This window comes from Vipera ursinii, assembly GCF_947247035.1.
Source record: "Vipera ursinii genome assembly, chromosome: 1".
In the NCBI taxonomy this organism is placed as follows: Eukaryota; Metazoa; Chordata; class Lepidosauria; order Squamata; family Viperidae; genus Vipera; species Vipera ursinii.
The window spans coordinates 203085174-203101822 of NC_139512.1; the positions used below are offsets into that span (position 1 = coordinate 203085174).

Consider the following 16649-nt stretch of genomic DNA (forward strand, 5'->3'; position numbering starts at 1 on the left):
ATCCCCTCCAGGGGGTTGAAAAAGATTCTATTTAAGTTCTGGTCTAATTTTTATTTACATGAAAGGGAAGGAGAGACAATGTCACCTGCCTCACTGCATGTTTAGCAGTTGTAATAAAGCAGAAGTGAGGTAGTCAACTGCTAGAAACAAATCTCTCTGATAATTAATAATTGCCAACCATGCTATCAAACTCATTAAAACCATGTGCCACTTTTTAATAAAGCAGAGAGTGCTTTCATTTTTATTTCACACCAACTGATCTTCTTTGAAATTATGGATTCTCAGCACTGAATTGGTAATACAATTCTGAATTGGGTAAATGAAAGGCTTTCTACATTATGTCTGTGATTCAGATGGGAACAGAAACAAATGAACAATCACTTGCAAATATTAATTTCCTACTGCCTATATTTACATGTTTCTTACCGCTCATATTCATATGCTTATATTTCCTCAGATATATTGCTTTTATTAAAATACGTTCCTCGTATTAATATCACTATAGAGCTAGGCTCATAATTTCCATCAAAGAAAATCCAACCCATCTAATGAAATAAATGGTAATCATAATTTGCTTAAAAAGCTTCTATTAACAGAGATCACTTTATTCATGCCACAGTTTTAAAGAGGCAATGGTTTCAGGAGACGTATGCATGACACTCTTAGTATCTTTAATTTTTCATAAACTAGTTACTTCATTATCTACTATTCCTTATCAGAAAACATACAGTAACATAGACCTTACCTACAGTTTGGAAGTTAAGAGCAACCATTTGACAGCCTGCATTCCAGAACAGCTGAGGCATGTAATTTGAGGAATCAACGCGTGTCCCTTTTGGGTAAATTCGGCTCAGCTGCATTTTATTATATCTAAATTGTGAATGGTTAAGATAAAATACAGCTGGAGAAACTACTAGATTAAATGTTTACAGAACAAATTATTTGTTAATTTTTGAAAGAAATGGTAAATGCCAGATTCAGCGTTGGCTTTTTTTTAAAATTATCTTTATAGGTAAAAAGTTGTATCTGGCCTTAAAATTAAAATAAATTTGATTTGATAATAGGGACGGAACTGATTCTGAGAATAATGGATTCTGATTTGCAAAATGAGTATTTTTTTGCTAGGAAATATTGCAGGAAAGAGCTAAAATAAACCAATCCAAACTTCTTTGGATTTGTAGATAGCTGAGATAACCAGCACTCACATGTACTCATCCACGCCATCATGACACAGTGAGCCTTGTCACTCAGAAGCAACTAAGCAGATGAATGGGCACTTCTAGAAAAAGGTGCCATCATACATGGCAGTAGAAGAGCCTGAAAAATGCTGCTATCATTATATAATAATATTGGCTTCATAGTCCCAGAAAGTGCCGATTTATAAAATCAGAAGAACCTCTATAAATTCTGTTTTGTATCTATGACTATTTTGACTTCTTTATATAAAATATATCAGTCAGAGATAAAAAGAGTGGTAGAATCCAAGGCCTGATCTTATTTCTTGACAGCCTGAAAATAAATCTACAAACTCAAGATAAACAAATAGATTAAAATATTCCAAAAATACACCTATATATTTTGGAATAGAATTGTTGCTCACTTGACACAAAACATGATAAATGGGGGCAAGAGGAAGACTATAGTCTAACTCAGGCATGTCCAAAGTCCGGCCTGCGGGCCATTTGCGGCCCGGGGGGCGGTTTAATACGGCCCTCTAACAGCCCTCCCTGCTCTGTGTAAATGCGGCCCTCCCATGGCCCTTCCTTCTGATTGAGGGCGGCAAGCAGAAGACTGTCTGCCACAGGAGGGAGGGCGGTGAGAGGGCCGCATCGGAAGCCCAATCCTGACGTCACCGCCCAAACTTGGAAGACGAGCGTACAACGTGCGAGTTTGGAGTTTGGGAAGGTGAGGAGATTTGGAATTTCTCTCAGGCTACTTTAGCTGTTGGAATTGCTCACAAGATTGGAAGCTCTATCTCTCTCTCTCTCTCTGTGTGTGTGTGTGTGTGTGCACGTGCGCACATTCTGTGTTTTACAGCCATTTTATGGGCTGGGATGTGGGGAGCTGGACAGGGGTAGGTAGGGCCCTGGCCTAGCAGAATTTGTGAACTGGTGGAAATGTGTGAGCTGTTACCAGAAAGTCTGATCTTGTCAAAGCAAATAATACAGTTTCCATCTGCCAAGGTCAAACAGAAGCAGAATCATGCTTGCTAAATTTTAAAATTTATTTAAAATTCATTGTGAAAACTCAGCTGTCAGTTGATCTTAATGTTATAAAATGAAAAGTATGCCATTTGCAATTAACTTGGCATAAAATAATTCATTTGCATTTAATTGCAATTGTTCAAAGAATGTTCGGAAAAATGTTCGGCCCTCCAGCATGTTCACTTCATCCAATCTGGCCCTCTTTGAAAAAAGTTTGGACACCCCTGGTCTAACTATTGGAAACATGAAAAGCTTCCTCATATAAATGGAGTCTTAAATTGAAAATGTCAAGTTTCATTGGCAGCTACTTTTCAGCAGTAATTATGTTTCTTATCACCAATTAATGTAGTTGCTTTGATTTTAATTGAAAATATGTCATCTCTTCAATGCTAAATTTTGTCCATGTAGAATCCATTCTGAGAAACTATAGATATATCCAGAATATATAATTGATAAATACTGAATTAGGAATGTACACCCCATTCATTTCTTTGTTGCTCTTCTAACTTTTAATTGAAAAGGATGAGTACTTTTGTGTTAGGGTTAGGTCACCATGAACTCGTAGAGCAAAATGGACATTGCCAAGAAGTACTTGGGTATAGTTAGGAGGGCAGTGAAATTTCTAGCCTGCCCTATCTATGTTTCCTGGTAAAATATATGAGAAAATCCCTTTGGAGGAAAATTCCACTTCGGGCTAGGTCACCATGAACTCATAGAGCAAAAGTGACATCACCAACAAACTCGAAGTTCTTGAGTAAGGTTAGGAGGGCATTGACATTTCTAGGTGGCCCTATCTATGTTTCCCACAAAAATACATGGGAACATCCTATTGCAGGAAAATTCCACTTAGGGTTAGGGTTAGGTAACCATGAACTTGGAGAGCAAAATGGACATTGCTAACAAACTCGGAGTGCTTAGGTATTGTTAGGAGGGCACTGACTTTTCTAGCCTGCCCTATCTATGTTTCCTGGTAAGATACATGGGAAAATCCCACTGGAGGAAAATTCCACTTAGGGTTAGTGTAAAAAAACATCTGATGTATCTATCAATATTATTTTGCTATCCAATTACTTATATATAGTGGTTTTGCATGCATGTTTCTTCAGCCTAAATTAATTTTCAGTAATGATCCTCAGTAGCCTCTATTCCTCAGGTAGGAAGTTTTTCTAAGATATTTTTCTCAATTTCAAAGATACTCCACAAACTCGACAGGAGATTTTGTGAGCTGTTCAAGTGCTTTGGTTTCCACAAAGGAAGACATTTCAAAACTCTTGTTTCGTTCTGTAATTTAAAAAGAAAAAAAGTCACGTTTTTTAAAATTAGGATTATGCTTTATGTTGCTCAACATAAATCAGTACATCTAGCATCACACCAAAGCTTTATCTTGTTCATGATTTAGTTCCCAAAGAGGTCAACTAGAAATCCAGGAATCCCTGTAATTAAGAAAACCATAATAATTTATGCTCTGGCAGCAGCAGTCCATACATTTCAGATACTGAAGACAATAGAAAATTCTGTTTGCAGTTTTCTGTACACATTTTTATCTGTCTTCCCACCATTTTACATTGGATGTGCCTGGTTTTTAATAATATGACTGGGGCAATACTTACAGGTAGCTATCATCTAGATCTGCAGTATTCAAACCATGTTCCCTGGAGGTCCAGGGTTTTATAGATTCATCCAGGGATTCAACATGACTATCTAAGGGCTGTGTGGTCTTGTGTGATCTTTATTCCTTTGTTTTATTTCAAAAAAGAATAGCCTGTGACAAGGTATTACATAAATATTATTTGCTACTGTACTCATATTTAGAAGGGTTCCTCAGGTATCTGAAGTCTGAAGGCCACTGACTAGACCAATGGTTTGCTGATTTTCGAACCGTCTGTATACTGTTTACACAACAGCAAATTGAAGTCATACTAATTAAACTATGCTGCAAATGATGCCTATGAAAGTTTAATCACTGCACATTTGGAAAGTGAAGTAGGCTCTAGAAAATATTGCTATCAACTGAACTGCAGGAGTTGATGAAAAACCAGTAGTGTTGATTTAAAACTTATAAAATGATCCACTTGAAATATTTTAGTTTGTTAAGAAATGGTACAAAAAACACAGTAATGACTGGGACAGATTTATGCCCCCCCTCAAAATAGTGCTAATGAATACTAAAAATAGTGAACAATGGCATTTATCTCAGATAATGGATAATATCAAAACTTCGTAATCCAGAATTCAACAATACATGGAATAATTTTATGTATGAGAATTGACAGAAGTATATTTTGCGGAAATGGGTTTATTTGTTTAATATTAAAGAGTGTAAACCTGATGAATTTTACAAAACTCAGATTCACGCACAACCTAGTCACCTCCTGTCTTGACTACTGCAACATGGCTTACGCCCGGGATATTTACAGGACCGTCCGCTGCCAGGAACGACTTCCCAATCGCCCTGTGCGCTCACACAGAGAGGGTCTCCTCAGGGTGCCGTCGGCCAGACAATGTCGGCTGGCGACCCCCAGGGGGATGGCCTTCTCTGGTGGGGCGCCTGCCATTTGGAATCAGGTCCCCTGAGAACTTCAGATGTCCCCAGATCTCCGGTCCTTTCGTCGCGACCTAAAGACATACCTTTTCCAACTGGCCGACCTGGACTGAAGATGGGGGTTTTAATTTTGTTTTAATTTTGGTTTTTAGTGGGGCTTTGTAAATTTAATCTCTTTTAATATTTGTATTATTGTTGTTTTATTGTTGTTAGCCACCCTGAGTCCTTCGGGAGATAGGGCGGCATATAAGTCCCATAATTAAATAAAATAATTAAATTAAAAATGTTCATAGACATGCCCTTGAAAAGTATCCAGAAGCCCCAGTTGGATCAAAATGCAGCGGCCCATATGGTTTTGTGCAGACCCAGATGTGCACATGTGTCACCTCTCCTACAGGAGCTGCATTGGCTGCCAATTTCTTTCCGTGTACAATATCAGATACTGATCGTTGTTACCTTTAAAGCCCTACATGGCTTGGGACCAAGTTGTTTAAAGTATGAGTTCCTAGTTACATCTACCCGATCCACCAGAGCAAGAAGGCAGGGAATGTTGCCGGTCCATTCTCTTAAGGAGGTACATCTGGTGGGACCTAGAAGAATGGCCTTCTCCATAGTGCAGGGGTGTCAAACTCAATTTCATTGAGGGCCGCATCAGCCTTGCGGTTGCCCTCAGGGGGCCGGTTGGGTATGGCCAGGGTGGGCGTGGCCTACTGGGTGGGTGTGGCTAGACTGTGTATGGCCTACTGGGTGGGCGTGGCCAGCTCTACATTGTTCGCATCAAGGGTGCCTATGGGGGCCTGGGCAGGAGTGGGAGAGATCTGAGGGTCTCTGGCAGAAGGAGGGTCTCTGGGCCAGGGCCAAGGCAGTGGGGTCCGTTCCCTCACTTTTTCCAGGATGGCTTCGCGGGCCACATGAAACCACTTTGCGGGCCGGATCCGGCCCCCGGGCCTTGTGTTTGACATGTCTGCCATAGTGGCTTCCTCCCTTTCGAACATCATCCCCACAGGGATTAGACTGGCTCCCATTCTGATACTGTTTCGCAAGGCCTGAAGACCTGTTTTGCCAATGGGGCTGGGGAAACCAAAGTGGGTTGAAGCCCATCAAGTGGCTTGTTTGATTGATTATTGTCATAGGGGGGGGGGAGTTATTGTTTTTACTGTTTATCAGGTTGTGATGTTGTGTAAGTTGCCCAGTTGCTGAGAGTGAGTGGGCAGCCATATAAACTCTCTAAATAAAACAAAAGATATGAGACCGCCATACTGATTATAATTACAGAGTGTCATTTGAGACAAAAGTATTAAGGGCACAATAACATAAAATAGGAAAAAAATGGGGGGGGGGTCAAGCTGGCCTTTAGTCTTTCTCTTACAACTGAGACACTTTCATTTTGGGATTACAATATTCTAATAGCAACCACTAAGAAAGTAGTAAAAAAGCAGAGTGGAGGAGAGGATCACTAGAACAACCTGCAGAGAGAGGAATTACATCAGATTTACTTCAAAAAGTGTTCAAGGAATTCAGTAGTAAGTTAGCTGACTCACTTGAAATTAAATTGATAGCTACTGAAAAAGAATGAGTCAAGGACTGTAAAGATGAAACAGGAGAGGAAGGAAGTTAAGGTGGAAAGCTCTGTAAAACGAAGTGTCGGGAAATGTAAAACTAATGATAAAGTGGAAATTCTGGACAGTAAGGAGTTGTAGACAGAAATCTCCTTCCAAGGAAACCAGATAATTTGGTTTCAATGGAATTAAGAGAGAAGGAATTTTCTTTGAGATTTAGAGCAACCCCAGGGGATTCTGGTGAAGATATTAGAGAAAGGGTAATTAAAGCTTCAGGGAAACCCCTTATGAACTTTTTGTGTAAAATAGAACAAAATGACGATTTTGATGATTAGACAAGATAGATTATAGAAAGAAGAGAGTTGTGTTGTAACCTTAGAATCAATTTATAATTGTACTTATAACTGCTGTAAAGATTGGAAGCCACTTTGATTTTTTTTATTTTCCATTTTTCTTTTGCTCTCTCCCCCCCACCCCACTTTCTTGCCCTTTTAGCCTTTTATGGTTTCTTTTTATTTTCTTCTACTGATCTTATATTTATTTATTAAGAAAATGTATTTGGCCATGCAACCGAGGAGTATGACTCCAGGTGACTTATAAGCCCAGTACAAAAACCAGTATTACTTAGTAAATTTGCTAGTAAAAATCATATATGATACAGATAAAGAATTGGCATAAGCACTTGTAGCAGCCTTCTTCAATTTTCTGCTTTTCAAATGCAAGGGTGTCATAATTCCCCCAAATTCCCATCCAGTATGAAATACCCCACATGAAACTTTTACGTGCAAGCATTGATTCAATGATCTTCCAAAGCAGACAAGTAACATGTGTCCAGAGTTTAACAGTGTGTTTCATCATTCCCATTCGTCACCAATAATAAATTCAGTCAAGTGTAAACATATTTTGAGAAAGCAAATAGAGCATAGTGTAAGTATCACAGGCTGCTTAACAGGAGTATTGGAAGCCGTAATTCTTATCAGCAGGGCACATTGTTAATTCAGTGGATGCAAACTTCCTTTGAAAAAGTTAAGAGATGAAGACACAATTCTCTGCTCTATCAAATAAAATGAAACAGGACAGGGTCTCAACAGTGTTCTGCTCTAAGTAAGAAAAATGTGATAAAGTGTATTTCCAGCAAGGTAATTTTAGCAATAACCAGCTGGAAATCCTAAGTATGGGCCATTAATTTCAAATGAGTGATTTAAAAATAAAAAAAAACCAATGTAATGGTTTTGGATTTTTGTCCTGTGTTGTGCCCATAATTGAAAACACTTTGCAGAAAATAAAAGCACCATAAAGGAAACTTAAGAGAAAAACATTTAACACTTCCTTCCTTGCATTGTGGCACGACACAACCACTACCACGGTACTACTTTTAAAGTACTTGGGAACATAAACCCACCTTGCACATCTTATGTCTCTTTAAACTGAGAGGAAGAGGATTTCCTCTCCTTTTTACACTGTTCAGCTTGTTCATTTGCAAGTGAAAGCATTCCTTAAGAAGTTGCCAGAAGATTTCACAGCTGTCTTGTAGAAAAAAACTGAAATCTTCACTCTTCAGAGGAACTGCCAAAACATCTCCATGTAACTTGAAAGCTAATCCACTATTAGCAAATAGTTGGCACTATATAACTTTTCAGTTTACTACTACGTCTTGGAAATGGAAAAAAAGATTGATGATACAAGCTACACCCAACCAACACTAAATGGTAAGGAGTGAATAATCCACATACTTACTGTTAGAGATCTCAAATGACTCAAACTTTACAGGCTGTATATAATTGACTAAGTTTGACATTTCCTCAGTAGCCATGGCCTCACTTCCAGCTGTCCCCTAGAACAGAGTTAAACTAATATTAACGGAATGTTTTTCACTAAGGCTGATTGAGCTTCTAGAGGAGCGAACAGTTCTGCTCTTCTCTTTTAAATGTTTCCATACCTCAAAGGCAGTGGAACACATTTAAGTCCTAAAATCTATCTAAAATATGATGTAGTAAAAGAACACACAAGCCAACAATTTATTTTATTTTACTTACTCAGCTTTGTGGAATTAATTCAGTTCCCTAAGCAATATAACATAGTACATGTGGAGCAGCATCCCTACATATTTCAGTATCTGCTCTCATTAAGGACTGACCATGCTCTTTTCAAAATAAAAAGCCAACAAAAGTTATTTACAAATGGTTGCAGTATCAAACTAAATTAGACAGGGTGACATAGAATAAAGAATTAGAATGTTCGGTTCGTGAATATCAATAGGAAGCCTTTTTTTGGCACCCATCTTTTCCATTACTCTAGATTTAAATATTCATAAAAGTATGTGTACATCGGACTCTTATACCAGAGGTCCCCAACCTGTGAGCCACAGCCCACTACCAGGCCATGGGCTGTTGGCCACTGGGCCGCCTGAGTGCCTGGCCACACGTGTACACACCTCCCACTCGCGCTAGCATCACAGCGGCATACGGGCAATAGCAATACCGTGAGCATCGTACAGGTGCTAGCATCACAAGTGCATCCTCCTCGCACACTAGCATCACGGTGTTGTGCAGGCGCTATTGTCACGAGTGCACACTCCCCAACTTGCATTATCATCGTGATGGTGCACGGGCGCTAGCATCGCCCAAAGGTCGCACGGGAGCTCGTGGCCCTGTCGTGGGCCCATTTGTGCACCTACTTGTAGTCTGTTTCGCGTGTGCATGCACATGTAAAGGAATCTCCACACCCCCCTCCTGCACCAGGCCGCCAAGAAAGATTGGGGACCCCTGTGTTATACAGTATGCCTTTTTTTTTTAGAAGAACAGCTTTAACTGGCTATTGAGAAAGTGGTCCATATGATCTGATTATGTGCTATAATAAGCTATAGACAGATTCATATATGAATCTTGGAAGACTTTATTTTCTACATTTTAAAGACATATATATATATATGGAGTTTGGAAATTAATGGATGGATGATAGCAATGGAGCCTGCATATTGTTATGGTAAAGGTAAAGGAGTCCCTGCAGATTTTACTCCACTAGTCATTGCCAACTATAGGGGGTGGTGCTCATTTCTGTTTCGAGTATATTAAGCGAGCGCTGTCCAAAGACATTTCTGTGGTCATATGGCCAGCATGACTTCACGGAGCACTGTTACACCTATTTACATGCATTTGCATGCTTTCAAACTGCTAGGTTGGCAGCAGCTGGGGCATGGACGGGAGCTTTACTCCATCACGTGGCGCTCAGATCTTGAACCTGAGCTGCTGGCTTTCCAGCTGATGAGCCCAGCACCTTAACTGCTGAGCCACTGCAGCGCCCATTAGAAGTAATTTTTTTAAATTATGGTCACAAATTACTGTAAGGCCAGAAGGAGATTCATTTGCCAACAGCTATAAATGGTCTGAAGACCTCACCTTGCCTTGTACTTTTGAACAAGCATGTGTCCAACAACATTTCAGTTACAATTTTACCTTTCTTGTCTACTAGATATAAATATTGTAATATATAAATACTGTAATTCTATGACATTATACTTGTGCATGTATCAGGGTAATTTCTATCTTTAGACCAGCGATTAAAAAAAAATGCCATTTGGCTTACGGCTGGGTTTTGGTTCTTACTATCCACAAGATGGCAGTAGAATACTGACTCCTGTGGATAACTATGTGGACGTATTTCCAAGTCATACCAGGATAATTTGTACTTCAAAATTATTCATTCCTTACTTCGTCCATTGAAGATTTTTTGCAGTCATCATCATAGTCATCATCCTCGTCACTCTCTATTTCTGCTTCACCTGCAATATTTTAATTGGCAAAGAGAAATCTTAATGGGAACATCAGCCAATATTCACACACGTTTTTATAAAAATACCTTTGTTTCAAAGCAATTGCATTATTATAAGGCCTACGGCACAGATGTTTTCCTTCCAAATTATTTATGAGGCAAACAACCAAAACGGTGCCTTCTGTAACAAAAACAAGCAATCAAGCAAACAAACAAAAAAAAACCCAGCATCATGACCCTACTTGCACATTTTTGTTTTTTTAATATTATGGAAATCATTATCTAAGATTTCATTTTCCACTGATGATTCAAATGGTTCTTCACTTCTGTCTGAGACGTAAGTGTAAAGGCTGCTTCCATTATTCATAGCTTTACCAGATACATGCATAAACACACACAATATATACACAGTATTATCCAACACCCTAAAATTGACTTCACCCTCTGCTCGTTTGTGGAGATGTCTTCAATTAGCCATGACTTATAGTGGAAGTTGATCTAATAGTAAATCTCTTAGTGGCATTGCAAGCTTTTTTTTAAAGATGCTAGTCAGGCCTCTTTTCTGTTTGAGGTTTCTGGGCCTTGGGATTGATGGCATGACCTCTTTTAATGCTTTTATTTTTAATGCTACTCTGTGACCGTAATAAAAATAGATTGATTGGCCTCTTGCTGGCAGTTTCTGTATCTTCAGAATACAGATGGCATTTTCAGAAGTCATATGGCATCCTCCCCCCTTTTGTATTCAGGAAGATTTTATTTATTTACTTATTCATTCATTCAATTTCAATAGTTGTCCATCTCAATCCTAATGACTCTGGATGGCAAACAACATCATAATACTTATAAAACCATAAAAACCTATCATGGAAATGGAAAACCTTAAAAAGTTAATGGAAACATTCCTTCTTCAACAAACTTTCAGCTCTAGCTGACTGGCTCACGTACATTTCTCTTATATTTTTAACTGGCTTTTGTATTATTTCTTGACTGTTCCATTTTGTTGAACACTATCCACATACCCACACATACGAAAATGCTTCAAGGGGAGGGTAAATCAAGAGTGATATGGAAGTGAAAATACTATGCCCATTCCTCTCTGGAATTCACACATTATGTGGGGTGGGGTCTGTGCAGGCTCTAGCTCAGGGGTAGGCAACCTCGGCTTTTTTATGACTCATGGACTTCAACTCCCAGAATTCCTGAGTCAGCTATGCTGACTCAGGAATTCTGGGAGTTGAAGTCCATGAGTCATAAAAGAGCCGAGGTTGCCTACCCCTGCACTAGCTGGTAGATCCAAAGTCTGCCCATCACTGGTATTCCTTTCTCTGCCCCCCTCTCCCTTTATGAGTCATGGAAACATGTTGGTGTGGAATCAATTATGGAAGCCCTAAAAGTTCTATAATTGACTTCAAAGTCTGGGAGGGAGTGGAAAGAATTTGCAGTTCAAGCCCAAAACCTATGAAGTAAAGCTGCACAGTTCTTCCCAGTTCTCCTTCAGACAGACACAATAGATTTATATCCAACAATTGCAGTGCATGCATTTCAGAAGAAATAATAAACACCACCCAACACAAACTTGCTTCCCCAATCAGTGTTATCAAAAGCTATTGTTTTAGTTAGCAAACTCCTTGTGCATGACCGATGAATAAGTCTTTAGTTGTGTGTGAGTGCTTGAACAGTAGTAGGCTTAAAGGGCCTCACTGTTACTACATTTTACTCTTTTATGTGCAAGGTAGGATGAGAAGGGATGGGCTGGAGTGGGAGTAGGAGTGGACAGGACTGTTAACTTAAGAGTACCTTTACGAATTATCATCTGGACTTGGACTTTAAGGCTCTGTCCAGTATGTACTAATTGAATAGGATTATGCAAAGTGCTTTTACACTGAAACAGGTAATTACTCTCTCCAGCCTATTACTGTGGTGAACCCAGAGTATTTGGCATTCAAAGCATTTTTTCTGATCTTATGCTTAATACCTTTCCCCAAATTATAAGTAAAGTAGCTGGGATAAAATGAGTTTTGACTTTGCAAATGTGCACTCTCACAGAAACCCTTCATTTCAAATCAGGTGAAATGAGAACGGGATAGAAGGAAAAGCCTAGTTTTTGTTCCTTATGATAACAAAAGCACAGTTTCGTTCCTAAGCTGATTATTGATATAGTGCTGTTGAATGGGTGCTATGACATCTGCAACTATATACCTTCCAAAGAATCTGTTTCTCAGCAGAGATAAAGTGGTGATAAGTATAAAGGGATGACAGCAAATATCTGTGATCATATCATTCAATCGGAATACAGTCAGAAGGGGCCTTTGAGGTCTTCTAGTCCAACTGCCTGCTCAAGCCGGAGACCCTATACCATTTCAGACAAGTGGCTACCCAGTCTCTTCTTAAAAACCTCCAGTGATGAAGCACCCCACAACCTTTCCTTTATTTTTAAAAATTCGCACGTTACATTCTAAGTATAGTTGCTGTTCAATGGGGGAGGGGGTAAAATAAACAGCAAAAACAGCAGTATTTCTTTCTCTGATGAAATGGGAATGCTGTGAAGCAAGAAAGAAATCAAATTACTGGTCTAAAAAGTTCCAAGAGCATTTGATAATGAAGCAAAAGGAAATAAACGGTATTTATTTTTCTGAGCAACTGAGGGGTATGGCTATGTCTCTTGGCACAGAAGACAGAAACAGGAACTCTTTTGCTACTACAAGTGGGCAGCTCCTAGAGCTGATATTAAAAGCTGATTTTTTTAAAAAAAACAAGTTTCTGAATGGATGCAAACAAGTGAGAACTTGGAAGCAATACTGATACGTATGACATAAAAAGAAGGATGCTGCTGTCATGGAAACAGACTGCAGGGAGTCAGACACATTGGCGTAAGGCTGGCAGGAATCATGAGACTTGCATCGCACACTCACTGGACTATGTTCAGCCTAAACTGTGGGCAACAGCTAGAGTTAGGGCTTGCCAATGTTACACCTGGTATCTAGGGCTCTGACTTCTACTTCCTCTTGAAAAGCAAATTTGCTAGCCCACTCCAATATTAAGATTATTCAAAATATGTCTAGTTTGCAAACAAAATTGTTTTTCTAGATGTAACATTAGAATATGAAGTAGATTTATGATATCTCTTTCAGGTTTTTACGCAACGAGAACAAGCTGAGAGCCGATGAGCTTACTGCCCTCTGCATTGGGACGAGTTCTTCAATAAGAGAATTTTAGATTAGTAGCAGAGCACTTGCTTTGCCTACATAAAAGTCCTTAATTCAATCCTGGGAATCTCTACAAGGTTGCTTGTTAGTATTTACAATATTAAGCAGATGAATCGATGCTGTGCTTTAAAATAAGAAATACCCCATTATTTTTACCTGCTCCCGGGGAAGAGGGTTCAAAGCTACTGGATGCATCACTGCAGGCATTTGAAGCTTGTTCAGAAAGCTTCTTTTTTGCGCTTCCATCCACAGACTTGTGGGACTTCTTTTTGTTCTTCACCAGAATTTTGTACATCAGGTCTGCTGGGCTAGGAAGTGGAATTCCACGTTCGAGCTGATCGGAAAGAGATAAGGATAACGAAGAAATCTCTTTGAGAAATATTTACTTTTAATTTCCCTGATCTGACTTTTAACAGCAAAATTATTTAAACAAAGCCTATCCTCACACATACTATTTAAGATTATTTTTCTCTTTTAATGGCTGCCTTAGTATGCTTCCGTAGACAGGTCCTGATCTCAATAAATGTTTGCTGCCTGCTACATTTTCATTCATTGCAACATACTACACATTTGATCTACACACATACAATAATACTATACACCTTCCACACCACTAGCAGCAGATATTAACCCAATCTTTGTATGGTATACCCCTTATTATCACTCTTGTTCAATAAGCTAAAAATGTAATATTAACATACTAAATCCATACTATATGGATTCCTCTATAAAATATGAGTCACATAGTCACAATAATTCCACAGAAAAAAGTTTAGCTTTTTAAATTCCTTTTCTTGGTATCTTTAAAGCACATCCTATAAGCATATGGTACTGCTTTTACCCACCTCTATGCTATTTGTCTATTGGGACAAGAGACAATTTAACCTGTTGTTCTGTCTGTGGTCACTTTAGGTTTCTAATGAATATTTTTAATGTCCTGTCTTCAGGTGGTGTTCTGTACCATAAGTGAAAGAAAAAAAAAACTGCTAATGCATTTTGCTAATGTAGGATAATGCATGTACATAAGTACAGAATAGGATTTTTAAATTACATAGTAAATTTTCCTGCTATCCTATTAGATAATTTTAAAGAGGGACTAAACAGGTACATAGAAGATAGGGCTAGCAAGAGCTTACTAATCCTGATGACTGTTTGCTAGCTTCATATCACAGGCAACCTGCCATGGACATCAGCTATGGAATAACCAGGGAGGAAGTCTATTCCCTCCCTATCAATAAATCTGACCTTTGTGAAGGGATAAGGTTGATCACTTTATGTAAACAGAATGCTTGGCTGGATAACTGTTAGTCTGATCTAATTCTTAATATTATCAGGTGTGTCTCATCGTTAATTGTACTACGAATATTTGCACAGCAAGAATAAGACGAAGTGATTACACAGCACAAGATCCCTTGAATGTGTGAGATAGCACTAACAACTCACTTGTCAATGGGATAAAATGATTAGCAAAGAGAGATCTGGAGGAACCCACACCACCAGAATGTACTAAACAGGGCTTTTTTCCTCATAGAACGCTTAGAACGGCGTTCTGGCACCTTTTTTTGCAAAAAAAAAAGCTCCCTCTGAAAGCCTATTACAGGGCTAGGCAAGCTTGGCTCTTTTTTATGACTCGTGGACTTCAACTCCCAGAAATCCTGAGCCAGCCATGCTGAGGGGAAAGGGAGAGGTTTCCAAGCTGAGCCATGCTGGCTCAGGAATTTTGGGAGTTGAAGTCGTTGAGTCATAAAAGAGCCTGCACTAGAGGAGGACATTAAAATTATTTACAGGGTTACTTCTTTAGGAACTAAACTTTTAGAATCTAAAACAGCTAATTCAAAAAAGCCAACAGAAAAGAACCTCACATTTTTCATCTGCTACTGTCTTTTGGAAGGTAAAATTAGATAACAAAATAATCTATTTCCTATGTTAACATCTCTGCAATGAAATCAATAAAGGTAACAGGAAAGGAATAAGAAACATTTTTCTCAGTGTAATATGTCTAATTTAGCTGATGCTAGAAAAAATAGTATCTTTTGTACATACTCTTGAAAAATATTTTGAATCTAACCATCTATTACAACTAAACCACTTTAAATTAAACAATTCTTAAGAATGAAATATTTTTAATTTGGACTTTACTTTTACTGTTTGGACAGTTGTGTGTTTTGAAAAATAGATTATTTAGAATCTAGTTATGTTGCACTTCAGTCTTTAAATAATTAAACTAGTATATACATAACAATATATGATGTTTTCCATGGTGAGCTTAACATCAATAACAACATTTATTAAAAAGGCTAAAATAATTTCTGGTGGTATTATCTGTACATTAAAATTTTGTTTAGTCACAATCTTTCCCTTTTCACATTCTGGAAAAGCAGTGGTCATGTATCCTAGCAGAAGATGTTACATATGTGTAATAAGCATAGTCAGTAGCATATGCCTTTTTAAAAATATCAAACATGCAAAGAAACAAAAATAAGTCCAAAATATCTGTATTACATCCAGAAATGCCATCTTTGCAACCAATATTTCTCATCCATAACTATGGCACCCTAAGGATACCTGCATACATGCAAATGCTTCTCTGAGATCAGTAATGCAGCAAGGATTGCTTTTTCCTTCCAGTAACAGATTGCTGGGAAATACCAAACATGGCCTTAAGAATTCCAATGTTTGTTACAAATTTTTCTGGATGTGGTTGGAAAGAAGCCTAGAAATGCCAGCACAAATACATCACAATTGCTGAATGTGCACACGCAACTAATTACAATCTTCAATTATATGTGATATATCCAGAGCTTTTTTTCCCATAGAATGCTCAGAACGGCGTTCCAGCACCTTTTTTTGTGCACACACACACACACACACACACACACACACACCTGAAGGAAACTGTTCCGGAGAGCCAAATTCTCCTCAGGCAGCGACAGGCCTTCAGATGGCTCAAATCGAAGGAAATGCGATCCGTACAGGCTAATTTAAAAGTGGGAGGGTAAGAAGGGGCGAGTGTGAACAGGTTGCTTAGCAACCTGCTTAAACAATCTTTGCAACTTTCAGCTCCTGGTGCCTTGCCTTTTTTAAACTGGGAAGTTGAAAAAAAAGGCTAAAAAGAAGGCAATAGAGTGCTAATCAAGGAAAATGTATAGATATAGCCAGCAGACATTTAGGGAACCTTTTTTTTTCATACACTGTTCGAATTTTGTTTTAATGCCATGGTGATACACGAGTCTTTTTTTTTAATCCCAAAGCATCTGTTCGTTAAATACAGTATAACAAAGTTTTGGATGATGGAATTATTTTTTATCTAAGGATAAAAATAACAGCTCTTAAATCTGTTATTTTGTTTTATTTTTGCACAAACAAG

General features: G+C 38.5%; 1 protein-coding gene across 3 annotated transcripts in view; it reads right to left on the minus strand.

Annotated features, from left to right (window-relative positions):
* The window catches only part of PLCB1 (phospholipase C beta 1), a 471912-nt gene that overhangs the window by 103518 nt on the left and 351745 nt on the right, over positions 1-16649 (minus strand). For all 3 annotated transcript variants that reach the window (XM_083362231.1, XM_083362232.1, XM_083362233.1), the window contains exons 14-18: positions 13439-13616; positions 10016-10086; positions 8043-8139; positions 3401-3485; positions 746-870 (exon numbers count right to left, since the gene is read on the minus strand). In XM_083362231.1, the coding sequence (XP_083218357.1) occupies positions 746-870; positions 3401-3485; positions 8043-8139; positions 10016-10086; positions 13439-13616 (556 nt within the window). The remainder of the gene's footprint in view (positions 1-745; positions 871-3400; positions 3486-8042; positions 8140-10015; positions 10087-13438; positions 13617-16649) is intronic.